General features: G+C 41.9%; 1 protein-coding gene across 8 annotated transcripts in view; it reads left to right on the top strand.

Annotated features, from left to right (window-relative positions):
• LOC110197140 (caspase-10) overlaps nucleotides 1–25366 on the top strand; it is a 49764-nt gene that overhangs the window by 14328 nt on the left and 10070 nt on the right. For 5 of the 8 annotated variants that reach the window (XM_020970808.2, XM_020970832.2, XM_020970818.2 and 2 more), the window contains 4 exons: nucleotides 2334–2407; nucleotides 6669–6777; nucleotides 8165–8669; nucleotides 12184–18561. In XM_020970808.2, the coding sequence (XP_020826467.1) occupies nucleotides 2334–2407; nucleotides 6669–6777; nucleotides 8165–8669; nucleotides 12184–12364 (869 nt within the window). In that variant the 3' untranslated portion in view covers nucleotides 12365–18561. Of the gene's footprint in view, nucleotides 1–2333; nucleotides 2408–6668; nucleotides 6778–8164; nucleotides 8670–12183; nucleotides 18562–25366 lie in introns of those variants that run through there. The other 3 variants (XM_078147565.1, XM_020970838.2, XM_020970849.2) reach the window with 2 other exon arrangements.

Genomic DNA, 25366 nt, shown 5'->3' with positions numbered 1-25366 from the left:
ATCTGATCCTAGGCAAAGTCTGATTGTCGTCCACTTGGTTTGAGCTCTGCAGCTCCTGACCTGGGTTTGGTTCTGGCCACCATGCTGCCAGACTGACCCTATCCATCCACTGAAAAACTCCGCTGGTTCTGTGTGGCAGATTGTAGACTCCCTTTTGGTCTGGGATTCCTGCCCTGGCTATTCTGCTTCAGGCTGGTCAGTCTGAATGCTGGAAGTGAAAACCCTGCTTCGAGCCTGAGGTCTGAGTCACGCTATGGTGGAGGCTGCTGCTGCAGCTGCTGGCTTCTGAACTTCCTCCTTTCTCTATATATGGCCCAGGGCCTCTCTACCCCAAAGGTCACCACTGACTCTCAACCCCCACCCCCCATGGTTAGTCAGGGCCCCTTCTCAGTCTGTTCTGGAGCTATGACTTGACCTGGGTTGTTGTTGTTCAGGGATGGCTTATTCTTCATCTGCTGGGTTTTCTTTTTCTTTTTTGGAGGCGGTCAGGATTAAGTGACTTGCTCAGGGTCACACAGCTAGTATCCATGGGGTTTTCTTGGCAGAGATACTAGAGTACATTGCTATTTCCTTCTATAGTGGATTAAGGAAAACAGAGGTTAAGTGATTTGCCCATAGTCACAGAGCTAGTAAGTTTCTTAGGCCATATTTTAAGTCAGGTCTTCCTGACTCCAGGCACAGTGTTCTATCCATTGGGTCACCTAGCTGCCTCCTTTGAACCAGGTAGTGGGCAACAAGCTCCTAATTTGCATCTGTCCCAGTCATCGTGCCCCAGAATGGGACCGGTGGAGCCCCAGTTTGAGTGTTAGAAGTCTTCTTGGTGTGCAACCTCTCCCTGGACTTGTGTGTTCCCGAACCAGCCTGATCCTGCTCATCCCCAGTGTGCAAAGACCTCCCCTTTTGTCTCCTTATGTTAACCTGGACAGGACAAAACGCTCCCTGTGAGGTTTTCTGGATTTCCCCATCAAGATTCAGGCTGGTGCATTTTCTAGATGTGTTCGGAAGAATTTTGTGGAGGGGAGCTCGCTGTTCTGTTTCTTATAATTAAGCCATCTTGACCTCCCTCTACCTCCCCTCTTTACCCTTCCACCTTTCATCCTTCCACTCCCCCTCTTTTGTCCTGCCTTCCCCATTCCTTTCCTCATTGATCCTTTGTGTCAGATAAGGAGTAAGTGTAGACTCTGAAACAGCTGGCTACCCATTAGAGCAGACTATATTTTGAATTCTAGGGCCCTATATCTAGTTGAATGCATTGTCTGACTTGTCATAATGATCAAATCCATTAAGAGGGCTGAGTGATCAGGGTTTTGTTCCAGGATGCTGATGATAACCTCTGCTTCTTCAGAATATATAGAAATAACTGCATTTAATACCTATTTATTATTAGTTAAAAAATTATTTAGAATAATTTAATAAGAAGTTATCAAATGTATTTTATGCCGCTCTTCCTGTGGGCAAAAAATGTCTGATAATGGCTATGGTAGTAATATTTATTTCTAATGCTAGTTGTGATAAAAGGGGTATACTTGGCACTTGTCTCCTCTATCTGGGTGCGGAGTACCTGCTATATTGTAAGAGTCCTGATTTTATTGCTGTAAAGTGTCTGAGGTTGCCTGTATAGAAAAAAATTATTCTTAATTATAAAACTTTATATGCATGAAGCATAATATGTCCTAAGCAAATTCTTATTAAATAATTAAAATAATAATAATAGCTAGTAGGGCAAATAGGTGGTGCAGTCCCAGATCTAGAGTCAGGAAGACTCATCTTCCTGAGTTCAGATCTGGTCTCAAACACTTACTAGCTGTGTGACCCTGGGCAAGTCACTCAAACCTGTTTGCTTCAGTTTCCTTCATCTGTAAAATAAGCTGGAGAAAGAAATGACAACCCACTCCAGTAACTTTGCAAAGAAAACCCCAAATGTGGTCACAAAGAGTCGGACACAACTGAAATGATTGAACAACAAAGTAATTATGCTTTAAGGTTTTCAAAGGGTTTAATAAATATTACCCATTTTATCCTCACAACAGCCCTTGTTGAGAGGAGGTGCTATTATTATCCTCATTTTAAATTCAGGAAACTGAGTCAAACAAAGGTTAAGTGACTTTCCCAGTGTCACACAGCTAGTAAGAGTCTGAAACTGAATTTGAACTCAGGTCTTCCTGACTCCAGGGCCTAATGCTCTGTGCACTATGGTGCCACCTACCTGCCTCACCAGACACCAAGCCCAAAAGCCAATAGGGGAATTGAAGCATTTCATGTAGAACATACATTTAGTGCCATTCAGGAAAAAGTAATTAAAGACTCACAAATTTGTATTCTTTGCTTTCTAGAGGAGAAAAAGTTAAGTGTTGCATCAGGTACTGCTGAGAGCTTGTGGGAGGCATTTGCTAAAGAGAACACAGAGGTTTGAATATTTTCTTAAATACTTTTCTGAGGTCAGAATGCTTTTCAATGATTCTGAGGTCTCGATACTGATTTGTGCATGCATTCTCTTACGTTTTCAACTCATGAACTAATTCTAACTTTCCCATCTCTCTTCTGAAATGAATGAGGAAAAGATGCTGATTGTCTTTGATAGCATTGAACCTTCAGGAGGACATGGGCTGTCTTCCTTGGCAAGTCACCAAGCATTGATTAAGTGCCTCCTATGTGCCAAGCACTGTGCTAAGTGTAAGGGCATACAAATAAAGGCAAAGGTGTCCTCAAGGGACTCATAATATAATGAGGGAAACATGCACGCAGCTATGTACAAATAAGGTATAGGTGGTAAATTGGCAATAATTTCAGAGGGAAGGTATTAGCATTAAGGGGGTTTGGGAAAGCTTCTTGCAGAATGTGGGATTTCAGTTGAGACTTGAAAAAAAAAACCAAGGAAGCCAGGAGTTCAAGATAAGGAGGAAGAGCATTCCAGGTGTGGGGGGCAGCCAGTGAAAATATACAGAGTTGGGACATGGGCTGAGGAACAGCGAGGAAGCCAGTGTTGCTGGATTTTGAGAGTACGCAGAGGGGAATCAAGTGTTCAGTCATGTCTGACTCTTTATGACCCCATTTTGGGATTTTCTTGGCAAAGATACTGGAGTAGTTTTCCATTTCCTTCTCCAGCTCATTTTACAGATGAGGAAACTGAGGCAAACAGGGTTAAGTGACTTGCCTAGGGTCACACAGCTAGTAAGTGTCTGAAGACAGATTTGAACTCAGGAAAATGAGCCTTCCTGACTCCAGGCCCAAGGCTCTATCCACTGCACCACTAGTTACCTAGTGTAAGAAGACTGGGGAGTCAGGAAGGGCCAGCGCTTTAAAAGCCCAGTGAGAATTATGTTTTCCAGGATGGGAAGGAGTTGCTACCCCATCCACATTTTTTTTTACCTAAGTCACCTTGCTTGTTTCTTATGCATCAAAAATGAATCTAGTTCAACAAACAAACAAATCAACAAAAAGGGTAGGTACAGACCAAGCTGGGCTCTCCGTCTTCAAGGAGCGAGAACCCCCCACTTCAGCAAGCAGAATGAAAAGAATTGCTTCTTAGATGAGGGCACTCAGCAAGCCTGGCCTGTGAGCTGGTGTTTAGATTAGCTTCTTACTGAAGTCCTTCCCTTCCGGATGAAACCTGCTGTCTTGAGCTCTTTCTGACATCACTGGCATGACCGAGTTATCAGTCTGTTGCTGTATTCCCTAGGTGCCGCTGAACTACAGTCCTTCTTGGCTGTCTCAGGGCAGTTAGGTGGCATAGTGGACAGAGTGCTGGGCCTGGAATCAGGAAAACCCGAGTTCAAATCCAGCCCCTGACACTTAGCTGTGTGATCCTGGGCAAGTCACTTGGCCACTGCATGATTCAGTTTCCTCATCTATAACATGGGGATAATAATAGTATCTACCTTAGGGTTGTTATAAGGGTCAGATGAGTTAGGAATAGCGATGTGCTTAGCACAGTCCCTGGCATATAGTAGGTGCTATATAAATGTTAGCTATTATTATTATTACATCATCTGTTGACCTGATACTGAACTCACTGCCACGCCTGAATGATCAGCCCGTGATTCTTTTTCTTGGAAAATCTGCGGATGCGTGTCTCTTGGACTGTAGCTCTGTATTACAGACATGTTCTCATCTCTGCTCCTGGCACTATTGTCTGAGTCATGCCCGTTCTCTCATGCTGTCCTCCAGCCCTGCCCAGGAGCAAGGACAGGTGGGCCAGATCAATTTAACTTTTCCTTCCCCAGGCCATGGATGATCTATTGGCTGCAGCAGAGGCATAGGGACAACAGGCCCAGAAAAGGAGACTGCAATGAGAGTGAGGCCAGACCTTGTGGGCAAATGCCACTCTTTTTTTTTTTGGTGAGGCAATCGGGGTTAAGTGACTTACCCAGGGTCACACAGCTAGTAAGTGTCAAGTGTCTGAAACCCTATCTGAACTCAGGTCCTCCTGACTCCAACACCAAAGCTCTATCTACTGTACCACCTAGCTGCCCCTACATGGGACTCTATTAAGATTGGCGTCCAACTCAAAAGAAGGAAACCAGTGGTTCAGGGAGAGATTGGAAGCTTGCCCCTTAGAATCTCAGTCAATGCTCCTGAAAAATTCCTGGCCTGGAATTTAAGTGACCTTACTCAAGGTCACTCAAGAGGCCCTGTGATTTTAAGGGCAGTAATCTTACTGATATTTCATCTCTTACTTATTTACCTCATATAGCTATATTATGACTATAATATAATATATTATTCTATATTAGGTTAGGTTATGTCATGTTAGACTATATCATAGTATATATGCTATATTATACTTTTACTCTAGTGAGCTATATACATGACCACTTTAATTCAATACATTTGTGCATTCTGAATTTTATAGATCTAGTGAAGTGAGTCACTTGGAGAAGCAGCAGTCAACACATGTTGCAAAGGCACATGCTCCTAATCACGGGATACTAGGAGATGGGAAATGCGGGCAAGTAACGGGAGCCTCCTGGAGAGAGAAGGGGGATTTCTGTACTAACTGTACTAACTGGTGGTTTGCTTGTTCAGCAAACCCATGCTTGAGGGTTCGGACATCTGCTTTTCTAATGAGAAATGGGGTAGCTCTACCTTCCCATAGAGAGGAGAGGATCTTAGAACCTGACCTTCTAGAGAGAGGAGGAGGAATTACTGGGAAGTGCCACTTGTAAGAGGACAGAGGGTCACAAATGTGACCCCTGGAGCTAATGACCTACCATATAATATCAGGGGGTAGAAGCATGAACTTGGCCCTTTCCTCTTTCTTTCCTTCTTTCTTTTTTTGAAGCAATCAGGGTTAAGTGACTTGCCGAGTGGTCACACAGCTAGTAAGTGTCTGAGGTTGAATTTGAACTCAGGTCTTCTTGACTCCAGGGCTGGTGCTTTATCCACTGTGCCACCTAGCTGCCCTCTTTTACTATTTCTTTTAACAATTTAAATTAATTTACACAGAGGGAGCACTCATTTTGTTTTAATCTTTTACTGTAAAAAAAAATGTTGCTACAAATATTTTGATGTACATGGGACCTTTCCCGCTTTGAGGAAAAGAGTTATAGGACCCTCTCTGTCTCTCCATTGTGGGGCTGGATAAGGAAGTAAGTGAATCATTATGATTCTTTAGGAGTCAGGCTTCCTAGCCTTCTCCATCTGCGGTACTTTGCAAATGGTCAGACCACCATTACATTTATAAAGAATTCCTCCAGCTCTCTGGACTATTTATACTCTCTGATTTTGAACTGAGCATTCATGGAAAGATAGACTAAACAATAATTGGAAACTAAATAATCTAATCCTAAAAAATGATTGGGTTAAACAAAGAATCAAAGAAACAATCAATAACTTCATTCAAGAGAATGACAATAATGAGACAACATACCAAAACTTATGGGATGCAGTGAAAGTAGTTCTTAGGGGGAAGTTTTATATCTCTAAAAGAACTGACCATTACATTTTTTGTTTCAATATACGGGGGAGTCAAGGGACCCCTTGACCTTGACCAGGGTAAGTAGTGCCCCCAGATGAAATCACAGGATTTTTCAAGTACAGAAGAAGGGAAGGAGTACCCTGTAAAATTTGAAATTGCCAAGAGAAAGTGGAAGTGACATTTAGTAAAACTGAATTCTTATCATTCAGGATTCTAGGTCTCAAGGCAATGGTTCTTAACCTTGTTTGTACCATGGACCTTTTTGGCAGTCTGGTGGAATCTATGGACTCCTCAGAATAATAGTTTTCAGTGATTAAAACAAAATGCATTGAATTACAAAGGAAACCATTTATATTGAAATATAGTGATCAAAATGTTTAAAAAACCCCCAACAAATCAAGTTCACAGAGCCCTGGTTAAAAACCCTGTCCTGAGGTGCTTTAAAATCATTTTTAGGTGACCTGGTAACATTTTATCATTAGGATAGACTGTAAAGAACTCTCTTAATCTCCAGTCATCCTTATTAGGTCTTAGAAACCTAACAGCCATGATTTGGTCAGAGGCTTGGGCTAAGGAAATTTTAAAATTGTGACGGGGAACTGCTGCCCTCCCCCTCCTTCTCTTTTGTCCTGGTTTCCCTTTCCCCACAAAGGTGTATGAACCACAGGGGTGGATGTTTAGGAACCATATGATGGTACCTTTAATGGGAGTGTGGATTTCTGTAATGCTTTGCTTTGTTTTTTCTCCCGAGGAGACAGAACAATATATGATGGGTCATAGACACAGAGGACTCTGCCTCATTTTCAACAACTTTCAATTTCAGACCATGAACTTCAGGGAAGGAAGTTGTAAAGATGCAGGTAAGGAATTTGGGTGGTGTTGATCAAATGGAAGCCAATGGATTTCAAAAAGGGTTTGTTTTTGTTTGTTTGTTTAATTTCAACAATTCCATTCAATATACAGGTCTGCTATATGCCAGGCACTGTGATTAAAAAAGGGATACAGAATTTTTAAAAATCAAAACCATCCTTGTTCTCAAGGAAATTACCTTCTATGTTCCACATTTTCTTTCTGGGGTTAATCGACTTGCCCAGGGTCACACAGCTAGTAAGAGTCAAGTGTCTGAGGCTGGATTTGAACTCAGGTCCTCCTGACTCCAGGGCCAGTGCTCTATCCACCTTGCCACTTAGCTACCCCCGTATTTTGTAATAATGACTGGTATTTATACATTACTTTAAAATTTGCACCTACATCACCTCGTTTGGGCCTCACCACAACTTTTAAGAGACAGGCACTGTGATGCCTATTTTACAGAGCTGGAAATTGAGGATTGATAAATTTAAGGTGGCTTCCCCATGGTCACAACTCATTAAGTATCTGAGGTAAGGTTGGAACCCTGCTTTTCTGACTCTAAGTCTGACACTCTATCAGCATGATGCCATGATGCCTCCCAAAGCTTTTCAGCTAAATGTGAACCTGAGAAAGTCACTGAATCCTCTGGGCTTCTTTTATAGCTCTAATCTATGAAATGCTAGTGGGGCAGTAAAAAGGAGAGGGGCAGCTAGGTTGTGCAATAGATAGACGTCGGGCCTGGAGTCAGGAAGACCTGGGTTCAAATTGGGCCTCAGATACTTACAAGCTATGGGACCTCAAGCAAATCGTTTAACCACTGTTTTCTTCAGCTTCCTCTACTGTAAAATGTGGCTAATAATAACAGCACCTATCTCCCAGGGCTGATGTGAGGATTGGATGAGATCATATTTGTAAAGTACTTAACACAGTGCTTGGCACAAAGTAGCCACTCTATAAGTTATTATTAGCACCCACATCTTCCTGACTCTAAGCCCAGTGTTCTATCCATCCCCTTGGGTGGGAGTGGGGATTCTATCAGTACATATAAAGAGTGAAAATTCAGTGCTTCATCGAATCGAATTGCTATCACTTACTTTTACCCTCTGTTGAGTTTTGTTTCCTGTTTCTGATGGTTCCTCCTATTGGTTTTAATTTTTACTTACGACTTCACTAATGTGAAAATATGTTTAATGGGTATGTAAATGTAAAGCCTATATCAGATTGTGTGCCGTTTTGGGGAGGGTGGGGGGGAGGAAGGGGGAGAAAAATTTTCAACTCAAAAGCGTATGGAAGTGATTGTTGATAAATCAAAATAAATTAATACAATTAAAAAAAAAGAAAATTCAGTGCTTCAGGGGGATTCACTCTGGAATTTTGCTAAAAATCTTTTAACAGTTGAACTGAGGAGTGTTTTCAAGTGGCTTGGATTCACAGTGACAATTCATGACAATACAACAAAAGACGAAATGGAAAGGATTCTGACCCAGTGTAGAACCAACCCAGAGCACAAAGACAGCGACTGCTTTGTATGCTGTGTCCTTACCCATGGGGAGTCTGGTTCTGTGTTCTCCTCAGATGAAAAGAGCATAGCCATCCATGACCTCACATCCTACTTCATGGCCCACCAATGCCCAGGCCTGATGGACAAACCCAAGCTCTTTTTCCTCCAAGCCTGTCAAGGCATGGAAATACAAGAAGGCGTGCCTCTTGAAGCGGATGCTAGAAACGCCAGCATCTCACCTCCTGCCCCCAAGAAAATCCCTCAGAGGTGCATCCCGACGGAAGCAGATTTCCTCCTTGGGTTGGCCACCGTCGATGGTTGTTGTGCCATTCGAAATAGAATGAAAGGTTCCTGGTATATTCAAGCCCTCTGCCACCAACTGAAACGCTTGGTCCCAAGGTACTCTCTCTGGGCTGCTTGGTTACATTAGTGGTTGTTCTGGGTTGAGAATAATGGGTAACCTAGAGATGATGGGTAATGAATAAGCACCCATAAGATTAATGATCAAATCATTATTGCCATTGCTACTGGAAAGGCTGTGACAATCTATTGCCCTGCGGTTCTAGGTAAAACTCTGGCTCTAGAGGCAGGTAGGAGGCACAGTCGATAGAGTGCCGGACCTAAGCTCAAATCCTGCCTCAGGCCCTTATTACCCATAGTGACCCTGGACAAGTCACTCCATATCCTCCTTTCTCAGTTTGTTATCTGGAAAATGAGGATAATAATAGCATCTAATTCTATAAGATTGTTGTGAGGATAACACAAAATAATATTTTGTCAAGCTCTTTGCAAACCTTAAAGAACTATATAAATATATTATTATTATTATTATTCATAATCCCTGTGACCAACTAGGTGAGGGGTTTTTATCAAGGATTTTGTGGATGGGGAAAAATTATATCTTTATTTTCCCTAACCTCTAATTGAAATTCAGCTTTTCCTTCAACTGTGAATGTAGGCAGCAAAACATTCTTGTGAGAAGCAGTCTATAGGTTTAACTAGATTGCCAAAGGGATCCATAGTACAAAAAAGGTCATGATCCCGTGGCCTAGACCAAAGAGCTCTTTTGCTGGCCGTGACTGCTTAATATGTGCTGTATTCCCATTATAGAATGGAAGATTCTTGTGGGCAGTGACTATTTTATGTTATCTTAGTAGCTCTGGCCCCCAGCCCAGTGCCTGGCAACATAATAGGCAATTAATTAATGCTTATTGTTTGAATGACTGATAGAAAGTTTATAAAGCATACGACTTTTGCCTAGAGTGATACATGAGAATATTCATTCATGTCTGTGACCAGGAAGAGAATAGTAAATAGCCTCTGCTGCACAAATATCCCTGTAAAAAGCTAAATCTGAGTTATGCAACAGTAGAGATACCTGTGGCAATACAAAGAACTCCGGAGGAAACGGAACTGGGAGACCAGGAGTCTGTTCTTGTCAAGTTATATGGTCTTAAGTCACAGTCTCTGGGTGTCTCACTTTCCAAATCCATAAAATGGGGGTAATCCTATCCACAGTATCATACTCTAAGAATATGATTTCTGTCAGACTACTCTACTGAAACTGTGCTTTCAGGGGTTATCAGTGGCCTTGTAAAAGCCAGATCCAATCATTTTTTTCACCACTTAGACCTTCTTTCTTGATTTCTCTGTAACACATGTCACTGTTGACTATCTCTTCCTTCTTAATAATCACTCCTGCTTTGGATTCCCTAACAGACTCTACATGTTCCTGGTTTTCCTACCTATCTGACTAATCTTTCTCTATATTTGTCATGGCTCCTTTTTCTGCCCCCCCCATAGGTATTCCCAAGGCTCTCCCTTTGCTGCCTCTCTCTATCCATTCTCTTCCTTGGATAGCTCAGCCATTTGCAAGATTTTAACTATCTACCTCTATTCAGATGATTCTCTCATCTATATCTATAGTCCTGATGATGTATTCTTGCTTGAGTTCCAAATTACAATTCCTACTAGATACTTAGATATGACACATCTAAAATGGCCAATCCTCCTCATTTCCCTGGCTGAATCAACTCCTTTCCCTAATTTCTCTATTAGTTAACTTATTAGTTAATTAATTAACTCTGTTAATGGCCCTACTATCCTTCCAGTTACCCACATATGGCTTCAAGACCTTATGCTCCAGGCAAACTCACAGTTCCTCAAGCATATCCCATGCTTTCCCACTCACATGCCTTTGATTATCCTCTTTCTCCTGTCTGGAATTCTCCACTCCCATCCCCCATCAATTTACCCAAACCATATCCTTCCTTCACCTCCTCCAGGAAGCCTTTCCTTCTTCCTCTTCCTCTGCCCCCTTATTACTACTTTTCTTCTCAATTCTCATAGCACTCTTTTTTCCACTTTTTTTTTTTTTGGTGAGGCAATTGGGGTTAAGTGACCTGCCCAGGGTCACACAGCTAGTAAGTGTCATTTTTTGCACTTTGCTAATCAAACTTAACTCCATCTGTGTGGCATTATAGTGATCTTAGACTGCTGGGTCTGGAGGCAGGAAGACCTGAGTTCAAATCCAGCCTCAGACACTCACTAGCTTTGTCCCTGGGCAAGTCACTTAACCTTGGTTTATCTCAGTTCCTCCTCTGTAAAATGAGGATAATAATAGCATCTACCTCCCAGGGTCATTGTGAGGATCAAATGTGGTAGTATTTGTAAAATATATAGCCCAGTGCCTGGCACAAAAGCTATGAGGAGTATGATGATGATGATGTCCTATTTACCCCCACTAAATATACTCTTGAGGGCAAGGATGGTATCAGATTCACTCTTGTATCCCCTGGGTGCTCAGTGGTGCCCCTCCCATAGGTGCTCAGTACATTTGTTAGATGAATTAATGGAAGGTAAGTTAAAATTATGTGTGAGGCATTATTATGAGGTGGCATAGTGTAGTGGTCAGGGAGCTGACTTCAGAGTCAGAAAGAACTGAGTTTCAGGTTCTGTCCCTGACACCTACTAGCCATGTAACCCTGGCCAAATTGCTTAGCCTCAGTCTGCCTGCTGCCTGTCTTCACAGGCCAGGAAGCTTTCTCATGGAACAAAAACAAGCAGTGGGCCAGATGTGGCCCTCTAGTCATAGGTGGTCAACCTCTGCTCCAGACAACTTTGTAGTACTCTTTAAGGTGCTGACTGTATTGGTAGAGGGATTTCTTCACTAGGTATTCCATATATTTCTGAAATCACAGGTCTGGCTTAAAAATAAAATCCCTACCTATTTCCAACTCCACCACCCCCAAAAGAAAACTTAATGCAATAATGATTCATGCGGTATCAGGTGCCCACATACTCATTGAAACTATAAGTCTCATGTGTTAATAATTTTCTGCCCCAGACTTGTGGCCCCATTGGTGTTTGTTCACAGACTGTTGTTGAGGAGGGAAGAAATTCCTTCTCTCAATATAGCTCTCTCTCCTGGTGCAGAATACATCTTGCAGTCTTTGGAGACTTGCTTGGTGCAATGAGAGGTTACATCATTTACTCAGTGTCACAAAGTCAGGCTGAGTCATAGGTGGGATCGGAACCTAGCTCTTTCTGGTTCTAAGGCTCAGAGTTCTATCTACTATATCGTGTCATCTTTCATATCACTAATAGATGATATTTATATATCCTTTAAGGTTTGCAAAGCACTTTACATAGATTGTCTAACTTGAGCCTCATGACAACTCTGTGATTTGGATACTATGGGCATCTCCATTTTATAGATAGGAAAACTGAACCTCAATGAAGTGACTTCCCCAGGCTCACATAGTAAGTGTCCCAGTCAAGATTGGAACCCAGGTCTCCCCTGACCCAAGGTTCATCATTCTTTCTATTACAACACAATGCTTTTCCTTTGGAAAACCTCATATGTGCTCTCTGCCTTCTCATTAATGCTTTTTCCTCCCCTTTCCGGCTACAGAAAAGAAGACATCTTAACCATCCTAACAGTAGTCAATGATGAGGTGAGTCAACAGGCTGATGTGAAAGGAAAAATAAAACAGATGCCCCAGCCTGCTTTTACCCTACGGAAAAGAGTTATATTCCCGGTGCCACTTGATGCCCCTCCACCATCAAAAGAGAATTGTTTTCCTTTAGAATGATACAATGTCAAACAAGGAAGTAACTCATCTTCTTTCCAGTATGATGACAGATGGTCACTGCACCTGTACTTTAAGTGATTATCAGAGCCTCATTCATTTGTGATGCATCTTACTCTCTTTGGATAGTTTTGATCCACAGGAAGTTCTGTCTTGTAGTGAGCTAAAAAGCTTGCCTCTCTAGATCCACCACCCAGTAGCATTAGTTCATTTCTCTGGAGTGGCACGACATATATCTAATCCATCTTCCATAAGGGTATGAGAACTTTTCAAATACTTGAGGATGAAAGTCTTCTCTTTTCAAGTTCTACTAACTGAGAAATCTGTGACATTTAGTTGCTCTCTTGGTGGAAAGATAGCCTCATGTTATTAAAATCCTCTGAATGGTTGGGGACGCATTGTTGGGGAAAATGGGAATAGTTCTGTTATGTTTGAGTGATAGTATTATAAATATAATAGAGCACTAGCCTTGGAGTTAGCTGAGACAGCTTCTGACACTACCTGTGTGGCTACAGGCTAGCCACTTAACCCTTGCAAACCTCAGTCATCACATCTATAAAATGGGGACAATATCATCTGCTTTACTGAAAGGACCAAATGAGACAGAGAGGGACTTAACATGTACTGCCGTAAAGAACTCCCAGGTAAGGACATTCCCTCTACCAATGTGGACCAGCACCTTCTCTAACTTTTTGGAGCTGGCTCAGGTCCTGAAAGATTAAGTGACTTGCTCAGGGAAATGGTTAGAAAAATGCTAAGGGGCATACAGTCTGGTATGTGTCAGGGAAAGGAATTTAACCCCAAACTTTCTGGCTCTGAAGCTGACTCTCTCACCACTATTCAACTTTGAGTCTTGTAAAGTATAGAACTTAGAACAATTAATAAATGTCAGCTACTATTATTATATTAAGCTTATATGAAAGTCTGGCTGTTTCTGAGTTCTGTATTAATGAGGCTGGAGTAAAAGCGCTTGGTTGGTGAATGCTCCTCAGCTGGTAACTGCTGGACTTCTAAGAATTCTGCCTTTTAACTGGAACAGGTAAAAGGAAGCGCTTTCTAAGACTTAGCATAACCCAAAATAGAAAAGATTGCCTCACAAAGTAGTGAGTTTCCAGTTCCTCCAAAGTGTCCTAGTAAGCAATAACAGCATTCATTCTGATTCATTTGGAAAATGAATCTGCTCCTCTCTCACTGCCAGTTTCTGGACAGCTTCCGCGGAAAAAGGAGCAGCCTACAATTCTGAGGCTTGACATCCTCAGGTGATTTCCAGCGGTGCGTAATTAATATTCACTTTAACAAAAAAAAAAACATTAAGAGTTAGATTTTTTAAATTTGGCAGGAGAATAAGAAATGAGGACTTTCATGAAAACAGAGAAGCATGAGATCTGATTTCAAGGTGAATAGAACAGAACTGGGAAAACAATGCACAAAGCGACTGCAACAATGTAGTTGGAAAGAAGAATAACAAAACCATTGAGAATGCGGTCTGCAAAATTATGATGGCCAAGCTTGGCCCCAAAGAAAAGATGTCAGAGGTCACTTCTCCTGTCTAATGGGCCAGGCCTGACTCAGGACAGTCCTCTGGTAATTTAGGTTTGATATTGGAACAAAATGAAGCACTCTTAGGACATAAAAAGAGGTTTACTTAAAGGATACTCAACAAGGAGACAGCATGTGGATGTGGAATGACCCAACTTGTTTACCAGACTCCTTTAGCCCCTTATGTTTAAACCTCAGGGACTGTTTTGATACTTTTTAAGGAAAAGCTAGTCTAACTTGCATTAGGCAAGGTCCTAAGAAAAGTAAGCCTAACCGCTATGACCTGGGAACTGCTAGATAATATTGCTCCTACCATCCCTTATTTCTTTGTAGAGGTGGGAGATTATGGGTAGAATACTGTAACTGTCAACATTTTCAACATGTTGGTTAGTATTTCTAAAAAAAGTTTTCCTCTTTTTTATATTTTGCTACAATGGATGATTTTCTGGGAAAGGTAGGACATGAGGAAATATTGAGAAATGTAGGTGGTATAAAAATCAAAATTATTGGTACAATTTTGTTTTTTAAAATATTTAGTTGGAGTAGGGAAATGATGGATAGAGAGCTGGTCTCAAAGATGGGAAGACCTGGGATTCAGTTCTCTGTCTCTGCTACATACTGGCTTAGATAAGTCTCTCACCCTCTCAGGGCCCTAGGCAACAACTATCTAAGATTATGATTTTCAGAAAAGGGGCCAGTCTGCACTGGGAGAGGAAGTTTCTCACTGGGAGTTCCCTATACTGATAAAACCACAGTTTGGTCCAAAAACAAAACAACCCCCCCAAAAAAAACCACAACACAAAGCTTTGGTAGACCTTAGTAATGTGTAACTTGGAACTCTGTAATGGTCTTACGTGCGTTTATTTTAGTTAATTATACCTAGAAATATATTCACTGTGGAATTGTTTTCTTCAGGGACCCTAGAGGTTTCTGCATCCACATTTATTCCTTTCAGACCATCATGGGAGCAGGCAGACACATGGGTTAGCCTCAGAAGCTCAGTGTCCTGACTGTTATGGAAATATTTTGCATGAATATACATGTATAACCTATATGAAATCAATAAGGGGAGGTGGGGAGGGAGAAAGGGAGAGAATTTGGAACTCAGCATTTTAAAAACAAATGTTAAAAATAGTTTTTACATGCAACTGAGGAAAAATAAAATACTAAATTAAAATAGGGGCAGCTAGATGGCTCAATGGATAGAGCACCATGCCTAGAGTCAGAAGGATCTGAGTTCAAATTTAGCCTCAGACACTTATTAGTTGTGTGACTCTGGGGCAAGTCACTTAACCCTGATTGCCTCCAATATATAAAAACAAACACACAAACAAACAAGCAAACAGAAGAAGCTCAATGTCCTTGTTTATCATATACAATGATACCAGCTTATAGGATTTAAAAGTGGAAAGAACCTGAAAACTCATGTTGTCCGGCCTCTTCATTTTATAGATGGGAAAACTGAGGCCCAAGAAAGTGAACTTAGTTATTGAGTAGTCCAGCGAGGATTTGAAAGCAGAGCCTTTTATGTCAAAACAAGTATGCACTCGACACTATGCCTGGCATTTAGAAAGCACTTTGTAAATGCTTGTTGCCTTGACTTTGTATTCATGTGTATACATATATATGTGTGTGTGCACTTATAAACACACACATATAATTAAACACAAAGAGAAGAGAACGTCTGGTCACAGATGGGAGTATACCATTTGTATGATTCAGGACACTTTATATGCTGATTTTTTTACATATGCTCAGCTTCTGACAGACAATTAAGGGGCACGGACAGGACCCCGATACTCTTACATCTGCCCAGCAGTTCTAGTACTCTCCTATCCTGTCTACATCAGGCTCTTTCACAAACTTATTTGGCTGCTCTTACTTGAGGATGACACTTCCTTGAGATCCTTCTTTTGTGCCTATCTGCTTCTGTGGCCCTGGGAATCCTGGGGACAAATTTCAGGGTTTGTTGTTGCTGGGTTGGCCTTCACCATGAATTTGAACCTATGTAGTGGTGAAGTCTCTGCCCAAAGTGACAGATACACAGGTTTACCTCATTTTATGCCTTAGAGGTGCTCGTGAGAAATTACGTGTTAATCAGATCTTAGCACTGGGACAGAACTTAACAATAGTTCTAATGAACTAATGATCAGAGAATCACAGTCTTTGAGCTAGATACATCATCTAGTTCAGTGGTTCTTAATCTGTAGTCTATTAATGTTTTTAAAAACTATTTTGATAAATATTTCAATATAATTGGTTTCCTTTTTCATCCTGTGTAGATTCTTCTATGCGTTTAAAAATGTAGTTCTGAGAAAGGCTCTGTAGGCTTCACCAGACAACTGAAGGGGGCCATGACACAAAAAAATTAAAGACTTGATTAGAGCCAATCCTGACAAATAGTCCTTCACTGTGAAGTTTTTCTTAATCCTATCAGTTAAAACTACTCTCTCTCTTTTCGGAATTTTTAGAGTACTTTGTTCCAATTACTTGTCACCTTGTATTATATATTTATATGTGTACATATTATGTCTCTCCAAGTAGAAGTTAAGATCTTGGTCATTTTATTGTTGTGGTGCTTTAGTTACTTTGTTAGAGTTTAATAGCCTTAAATGTTAGTCTTCTTCATAACCAATCATTGTTTGATTTCCTTTAGTTTCGTCCTTTAGTGAGACTTGGCTGTCCACAGGGCAGTTCTGTTCTCAATAGAATCAGAGATCTAGAGGTGGAAGAAATCTCAGAAACTATTTAATCCAACCCCCTTATTTTAAAGATGAGAAAACAGACCCAACAAGGTTAGATGATTTGTCTTCGTCTCTCCCTCCCTGACACCCCCACCCCGACAACCCATGAATGCTACTTCCTTTCTCTTCTTTGAAGCTTGAAACCGTGAAACTATCGGACAATATTGATTCTTTCTAAGTAATTAACATTCTTCCAAGACGTCTAAGAATTTTTTCCTCCACTGCTCTACTAAAGATAAGCACTAATGTATGGAGAGCTCTGATCAATAATAAAATGAAAACTAAATGCTATTTTAAATGTACAAAGGAAGAAATATGGTGGTGAATAAGGCAAGGTTTTGTATTTGAACACTTTTTGTAAATGTGTATTTTTTATGTAAATGTGTTTTAAAAAAAAGTCTATGTGCACTGTGAAATGCTCTTCTCAATCGGCCAATGAAACTAGTAATATTCTTCAAGAAATACTGGTATGAACACTAATATACTGTGGTGAAGTTGTGAACTGATCCAATCATTTTGGAGAGTAATTTGAAACTATGCCCAAAAGGCTATAAAATTGTATATACCCTTTGACCCAGCAATAGCACTTCTAGGTCTGTATCCCAAAGAGGTCATACAAATGGGAAAAGGGCCCACATGTATAAAAATATTTATAGCAGCTCTTTTTGTGATGGCAAAGAATTGGAGATTGAAGGGATGCCCATCAATTGGGGAATGGCTGAACAAGCTGTGGCATATGAATATAATGGAATACTATTTTGCTATAAGAAATGATGAGCAGGCAGACTTCAAAAATCTTGGAAAGACTCACATGAACTGATACAGAGTGAAAGGAGCAAAACCAAGAGAACATTGTACACAGTAACAGCCACATTATGGGATGACTGACTTTGATAGACTTGGCTCTCCATAGCAATGCAAGAATCTAGGACAACTCCAAAAGGTTCACAATGGAAATTGCTATCCACATCCAGAGAAAGAACTATGGAGTCTGAATGCAGATGGAAGCATACTACTTGCCTCAAAAAAAAAAAAAAGCTTAGTGGTGATTTGTAGTATGGGGTGGGGCTGGGGGAAGGAAAGGAATAAGCATATTTAGATAATGCCTACTACGTGCCAAGTATTGTGCTTAAAGCATTTTGTTTGCATGTTTGTTATAAATACCTTATTTTATCCTCACAACAATCCTGGGAAGTAGGTGCTGTTATCTCAGTTTTATAATTACCGGAAACTGGGATAAATAGACGTTAAGTGACTTGCCCAGGATCACATAGCTGGTAAGTATCTGAATCCAGATTTGAACTCAAGTCTTCCTGACTCCAGGCCCAGAGCTATATCCATTGTATCACCAAATGCCTCTATTTGAACAGTGATGCAAAATTTTTAGATAAAATGTTAGCTTAAAAAAAAAAGAGAAATACTGGTATGGAGAGTCAGCCTTTACTTGATAGAGACCCAGCCTCAGAATCAGGATGAACTGGGTTCACATCCCACTTTTGCCACCTACTGTCTGTGTGGCCCTGGGCAAATCACTTAACTCCCAGTGCCCCAGGCAACTTTCTAGAACTATAAGTAGGAGAGATTACCAATCTGCATTAGTAGAGGGGATGAGCTCCCTACTCTAATGACATCTCAAGTGTGGGAGAAAGGAAAGAAAGAAGGAAAGAATTAAAAAAGAAAGGTAGAAAGAGAAAAAGGAAGAAAAATTTAAAAAGGAAAGGAAGAAAGAAAAAAGAAGGGAAGGAAGAGAGAAAGAGGAAGGAAGAAAAAATGGAAAATGGAAAGGAAGGAAGAAGGAAAGAAAGAAGGAAAGAATGTTATGATTATAAAAGGAAAACCATAAGAATGAAAGAAATGGTTTAATAAATTAGGAGGAATCAACTGGTCACGAAATAAATGAAATTTTATGCTTTCCAACCTTTGAGTGCCTCCTCTTATGAGGCTTTTCTTTTTTATGTAGTGAGATCAATGTCATTTGATTGTTCTTTTTGTTGGCATTGTTGAAATTACTGTGTATATTTTTTTTATTCTATTCAATTCACTTTGCATTAGTTCTTACAAGTTTCCTAGTTTTCTCTTAATTCCTCATATTCATTTTTTCTTAACAGTATGATAATATTCTATAGTATTCATACCCAACAATTGGTTTGGCCTTTCCCTGATGGAGTCAGGAAAACCTCTGTGGGAAACACTTAGTAGCTGAGTAACCCTGGGCAAGTCACTGCCTGCCTCACTTTCTTCATCTGTAAAATGGAGATATTGTAGTCCCTTCCTCACAGGATCGCTAGGAGGATCAACATGTCAAGTGCTTTGTAACCCATAAAGTGCTATACAAATGCTACCTATTATTATTATTATTAGAGACAGAGTATTACAGGAATAGAACCATAGAATCTCTGAATGGGGAAGGATGTTAAAGACTATCTTATCCAACCTTCTCATTTTATAAATGAGGAAACTGAGGCTTAGAGAGGGGAAAAAATTACTTTCCTAAGGTCACATAGCTAGTAAGTAGGTCCCAATGTCTCCTAACTCCAAATGAATTATCTTATATTGCCTCCACCTCACATACTGGATATTATATTGCATCCAGAGTAAAATGGAAACTCTCAAAGCTCATAGGGACACATATAATATTTGTATGTCTATGTGCTGTGGGTGAGGAGCAGGGTGGGGTGGGGGGGTGGGAAAGAGAAAAGTATGGGGAGGGTAGAATAACCCACATTAATTTCTCTTCTTACAGGAAACTCCTTTTTATTGCTAGTGATTGTACAAACAAAATAAGGATACTGATTCACCAGCATACATGCTTGTGAAGCTGGAATGTTAGATGGGGCTCCCAGCCTCTCTACTCTACTCTCTACTCTTGGTTCTTGGGATTCTCAATAAGTTAACTTGTCTCTTTTGACAAAAATGAGATTCTTGAGAGCAAGGGCTGGTGTCTTTATCCCCAGTGTCTGGAAGACTTCCTTGCACATAGTATGTACTTAATAAATGTTTGTTCTTGTTCCTCTCAGGCTCTGTTCTGGGAAAAAATGCCACAATGTGACTCATTTTCACTATCTCATAGAGCTTTTAGGCTCCATTCCCAGTTCCACAAACAATTCATTCCAACCAGCCAACCAAGATTCAAACATAAATTGTTTTTCTAGTACATTATTGGAGAGGTTAATATCCCAATCTCTTTAGGAAATATAGTTAGGAAATACTGAAGAGGTGTAGGACTTTGGGGGTGCTGCTGGGAACCCCAAGAATGCAATGCTGGGCCCTGCCTGAAAGAATTCAACTAAAATCTTCTTTCTGCCAGAGGAAAAGTTTATTAGTGATAAATCACATAGGCCAGGTAACATCCGTAAGGATGAGCCTGCATGAGAGGTTCTCAGCCTTTTGGGCTTGAGATTCTCAGCCTCTGAATGGGGGCCAGGGTAGATCTTATATACTAAAGTGACTTTGGGTGGTCAGAGAAGGGTCTGGGAAAATGGTCTGAGAAAAGGGTCTAGGTGAGAATTCTGATTGGAATGTCTAGAGATTGAATAGGCAATGGGAATAGATACTGAAGGAACTGAAAGGCTTCTGAATGAGATCAAAAAGGTGGGGCTAGGGCTTTCAAAGGGAAGTAAGGGAAGATGACAAGGGGAGTCAATAAGGAGCCTAAAATGGGAGCCAGATTCCCTTTGGGGCAAGGGGCAAAGACCTCTGCTTGGGCCACACCCCATCAATAAGAATTGTTCACCTTCCAGATGAGTGCTGTTTCTCATGCCCCTGACCCTGGGGTGGGCTGGTAAATGTTTAACAACTGCTTTCTAAATTAAAAAAAAAAAGACACATGCATTATCAACATTTTCTCCATCACTTTCTTAAGTCTAGGCAATGGACAAAACAATAAACCACCAGATTTGTAGCTTTTGCTGGTTTCTGAGGTGTAAATGTTTACACTGAAAATTTAACAATTGTAAGCAAGTACCATTGGGCTGTAGCAGTGTCACTAGCCCCCAGTTAAGTGATTCCATTTCTGTCCTGGAAAATTCAGGAAACCAATAAAGAAAATTCAAGTGAAGTCTTAGTAGGTTGGAGTCTCCCTTCAGCCACCATATTTTGGCTCCTGGTCAATGCCACCTCTGCTGGCAACTCTTTACCTTTGTTTGTTTCTGCAACTTCTAAATCTGTCTCTGCATCTGTTGGTTATCTTCAAAGTGTTCTCTAGTTCCTGGCTTATCTGCAGGCACTTTTACAGCCATTGTCTCTTCTCACTATCTTTAGGAAACTGCACTTTCTGGTGCACTGTTCTTCCTCTCCCTTTATCTTCCTGGTGGCCCCTGGCTTATCTGCTATGTGCCCCTCTCATTGAATTCTGAAAATTGTATGAAATGAGGAAGTCCATGTGTAAAGGAGATTCCATGTTTGGCAAGGTGCTATCCCTCCTCTCACCCCACACCCATAGGTATTATTGTGTGGCTCAAAGAGAAGCTGAATAGACATCTCGAGCCTCTTCCCCCCCTCAAACCACCCTTCTCCAAGGGAGACTTTCATTCCTACCAAAAGAAGTAGTAGGAAGTTGGGGCTTGGAGGCCACACTGTTCTCTTTGCGGGGAGGGACCAGGCTAGAATTATATCTATTTGCTCCTTTAAATATTATTAATCAGGAGTATATGATTAGGTCCAAACTTTTTTTTTTCTAAATCTCTATTTCTCATTGTTGGGAGAAGCAGGATCCCAAGCTACATTTCCAAGGCTTGATTCCTTTTCCCACCAGGAACACATATAGCAAATAGCTTTTTATATGTCATACAAAAGAGAAATCAGAGAAGGTGTACATAGAAGAATTGCTGTTGTTCTTCATTCTCGAAGAGAACAATGACATCAGGGAGGTGATGGATTGGATTTAAGTGAGGGAGGGCTGTACAAAGTCACCAGCCTCTCTTTTTCCTCCAGAGCCATCTGGGTCCAGTGAGGATGATGGGGTTCAGATCTGAACCCCTAAAAAAAAGACTATGTCTTTGGGATCTAAACCCAAAAAGGAAAAGCCCTGAATTTTCCCATGTGGCCCAAGTCTCTGGTATTTGCCTGGGGCAACTGGCCCTTCCCAGTTAATCCTTTCATTGTGGCCCCATGCCCAAACCTCCAATTCTCTGTCACCCCTAATCTAGCCCAGCCTTACCTTTGGATCTCCCCTGGCCACTTCCTACCCTCAATTCCTTCTAGACCCCTTCTCTGTTCCCACAATCTTCTGTATAAAAGATCTATCTTGCCTCCATTAAAGTGCTCAGATTCCTTAAGAGTTTGGCACGTCACACTCTCATTACTCATACTGAGTACTCCTTACTCATAATGATTACTCATAAATGCTCAGATTCTTAAAATCTGGTCAGTAGCTTGGATTGTTATAATCTCACCACCCTGACTGGTGTTCTAATAAACCTTGTCTTTGGTTGAAAGAAGGCTTGGGTCAAACTCATTGGAGGCAGGACCTGTGTTGCTTGCCCTTGAATGCCAGGGTCCCAGCACCCCTAGACCTTAACAGCTCCACCACTTTTCCAGTCTTGAGGACAATCTTTCCTACAATGTCCCTCCTGGTCACAGCTTGGGCATAGTCCTGTAGGCATTGGTCCTGGGGGCTTCGGGGGGAGGGGAGAGAGGGAGCAGTGCCCTGGAGGGCCACTCCTTGGACCAGTGGCCCTCCTTCTGGCAGGCATCAAAAGCAGGTTTCCCCACTGCCTGAGTTGCCAGGAGCACCCTTGGGTCTTTTCCTGGCCATGATAGCAGCCAAGAAATGAGCATATTCTCTGTCTCTAGCTCTTTCCCTGTATTCTCTTTCCTCTGCTCCAACTAGGTCTCTATTGTCAAAGACTCCAAAGGCTACCTCCAGTAATTGGGCCTGAGGCGTTTGGGGTCTCGTTGTCAATTCCTGCAGTTTCCTCCTAATATCTGGGGCAGACTGACTAATGAAATACATGCCAAGGATTGCTGCCCCTTCTATAGAGTCAGGATCTAAATTCATGTACTCAATAACTTCTACCAGCTGGTCTTGGAAAAGAGTAGGGTTTTCTTTTTCTCCTTGAGTAATTCCCTTAAGTTTTTGAAAATTTATTTCCTTTTGATATCTGATTCTTAGGCCTTCTAACAGGCAAATTACCATATGGTCTCTCTTTCCATATCCTCACTCTTCTGATAATCCCATCCCTGATCACTAGTGGGAACAGCAGCTGTTCCTGGGGGGGTATTTTGTGGGGTCATTGCTAGCCAAATGATCCCCAAATTTTGGGCTTGTTCCTAGATCCTCCTCTTCTCCTCAGTGGTACAACATGTGGAAAAGAGGATATGTAAATTTCCCCAAGAAAGCTCGAATTGTAGAGACACATGCCTAAAGCCCTCAGTAAATTTAGTGGGATCTTCAGGGTGTCAGCCCAGTTTCTCTTTAACCTGACTGAGATCTGAAATGGAGAATGGGACTTGCACTCTTATTGTCCCACTGGGCCAGGCAGCTACTTCCCTTAGAGGAAAAAGCCCTGAAGGCTCTGTGAAAATGGGGGCTTGGGAGGAAGGGAGATAGGAAGTAACACTTCTTGTGAAGGAGGGGCTGGGGAGTGCTGGCTGAACTGGATTGGACTGCAAGAGAGATCAGGCTAGCAAGGGGAAGGATCAGCTGGCATCAGAGGAGGAGATGTTGCAGAGACCACTGTGGGGGCAGGGCCAGGGCTGGGGCTGGGTGAGGGGGTGGGGGGAAGGTGAGGGCAGGGGAGGAGGTGCAGGGGAGGAGATGTGGAAGGTGAACAGGCAAGAAATGAGTGGGGGTGGGCTAGAAGAAAAGGGAAGGAAAACCAGGAGAAAGAGGGGGTGGTCAAGGAAAAAGGGCATGGGAAACAGGAAGGGCCAGGGGAGAATAGGGTGGGGATAGGAGCTGGGAAGTTGGTGGGAACAGAGGTTGGGAAGAGGGGGGGCCAAAATCCTAGGAGCCATAAGAGGGTCATCGAAAATGGCCAGTTGATTCCCACTTCCCTGGTGAGCATCTTACAATCTTTTCTGAGAATGGGGTATTGAGACACCTCATTAAAGGCCATCATGCAGGGTAAACCTAGCTGTAAGAGAGTATTGTATTATAAGGACTCAAAAATGGAGCATGCTTCATGGTCCTCCAGGTGATACCAAGGCCAAGCTGTGTTGCAAAAGAACACAAGCCTTTTCTTTTTAAGTTCTTTAGAGAAACTGATTTTTTTTTCCAATTTTGTAAAAGACAACCCAAAGGCGAATTTTTGGCAATTCAAAAGGATTGACCCATTATGGGCATAGGGCCTGGGAGGCCCTCCTTCCATAAAGGAGTGAAGTTTTCCCAATTCCCTAATGCTGAGAGAATTGAGAGAATTGGGTATGTGCTTCTGGACAGGGCATCCGTCCTTGTCCTCTGCTGTGGAAGGTGTGCCTGGGTTCATGGCCTTGAACAGAACCACTGGGCCAAGAGCCTGAGAGCATCAGGCTGAGTGAATGTTGAGGTCTAGGGGTTCCGGGACCCTGAAATTCAAGGGCAAGCAACACAGGTCCTGCCGCCAATGAATTCCACCCAAGGCTTCTTTCAACAAAGACAAGGTTTTTTAGAACACCAGTCAGGGTGGGTGAGATTCTAAGAATCCAAGCTACTGACCTGATTTTAGGAATCTGAGCATTTGTAATGAGAATACAAACAGGCCAAATTCTTTAGGAATATGAATACTTTAATGGAGGCAAAACAGATTTTTTATACAGAAGACTGAGGGAACAGAGGTCTAGAAGGAATTAAGGGTGGGAAGTGGCCAGGGGAGATCCAGAGGTAAGGCTGGGCTAGGTTAGAGGTGACAGAGAATTGGAGGTTTGGGCATGGGGCCACAATGAAAGGATTAACTAGGAAGGGTCAGTTGCCCCAGGCAAACACCAGGGACCTGGGACACAAGGGAAAGTTCAGGGCTTTTCCTTTCCTTTTCCTTTTTGGGGTCCAGATCCCAAAGACATGGTCTTTTCCTTTTAGGGGTTCAGATCCCATCCATATCATTGAGATATAGATCAGGACAACTGGATTGACTGGAGATGGCCCTGAATGCAGGGGAATATATACCAGACAATAGAGTGAAGGAGCCCTCCCATTTGAGGTAATAGCTCAAACAAGAAAGAATTCTAGATCTCACCCAAGGGAAAACTCCTTGAAGTCTCTGTTATAGCAAGCTAGGGATAGGGGCATGATGGTGACTGCCAGCTGCTCTCATGTCTTCCCAGAGTGTTTTCCTTCAGAAGCTTGAGGTGCGGTTAGCTTCTTCCATCTTCCCTCTGGAACTTGGAAGCCAGAAGCACTGAAAGCTACTTGAAGCTTGATGGTCTTAAGAAAACTGAAGAAGAAGGCCGGACTCTACTACTCTCACTGACTTCACCCCACCCCTCATACGGGGAGGGTATTCATCTCCACCAATGGGGAGAGAGTCCTGTACCAGTGGGCTTTGGGACAGGGATTGCATTCAGTCTTCTCTCACTGTCACCATATTCTGTACCTATCTGCCGGATGCTCCTGGCCTCCTTCTCCTTCCCCTTTCCCCCCCACCCAACAAAGATTGGAAGCAAAAACAAAAAAAGTATCGACCTTGGTGCATAACACTTTTATGTAGCATCCTAGATCTAAACTGGAAAGGATTTCAGGGTCATCTAGTCCAATCCCCTAATTTTGCAGTTGAGGAAACAGACCATGAGAGATGAAATGGTTTAT

The sequence above is a fragment of the Phascolarctos cinereus genome, unplaced genomic scaffold (genome assembly GCF_003287225.1).
Source record: "Phascolarctos cinereus isolate Bilbo 61053 unplaced genomic scaffold, phaCin_HiC Scaffold_7;HRSCAF=346, whole genome shotgun sequence".
Taxonomy (NCBI): domain Eukaryota; kingdom Metazoa; phylum Chordata; class Mammalia; order Diprotodontia; family Phascolarctidae; genus Phascolarctos; species Phascolarctos cinereus.
This window is presented reverse-complemented; position numbering and strand designations above follow the sequence as displayed.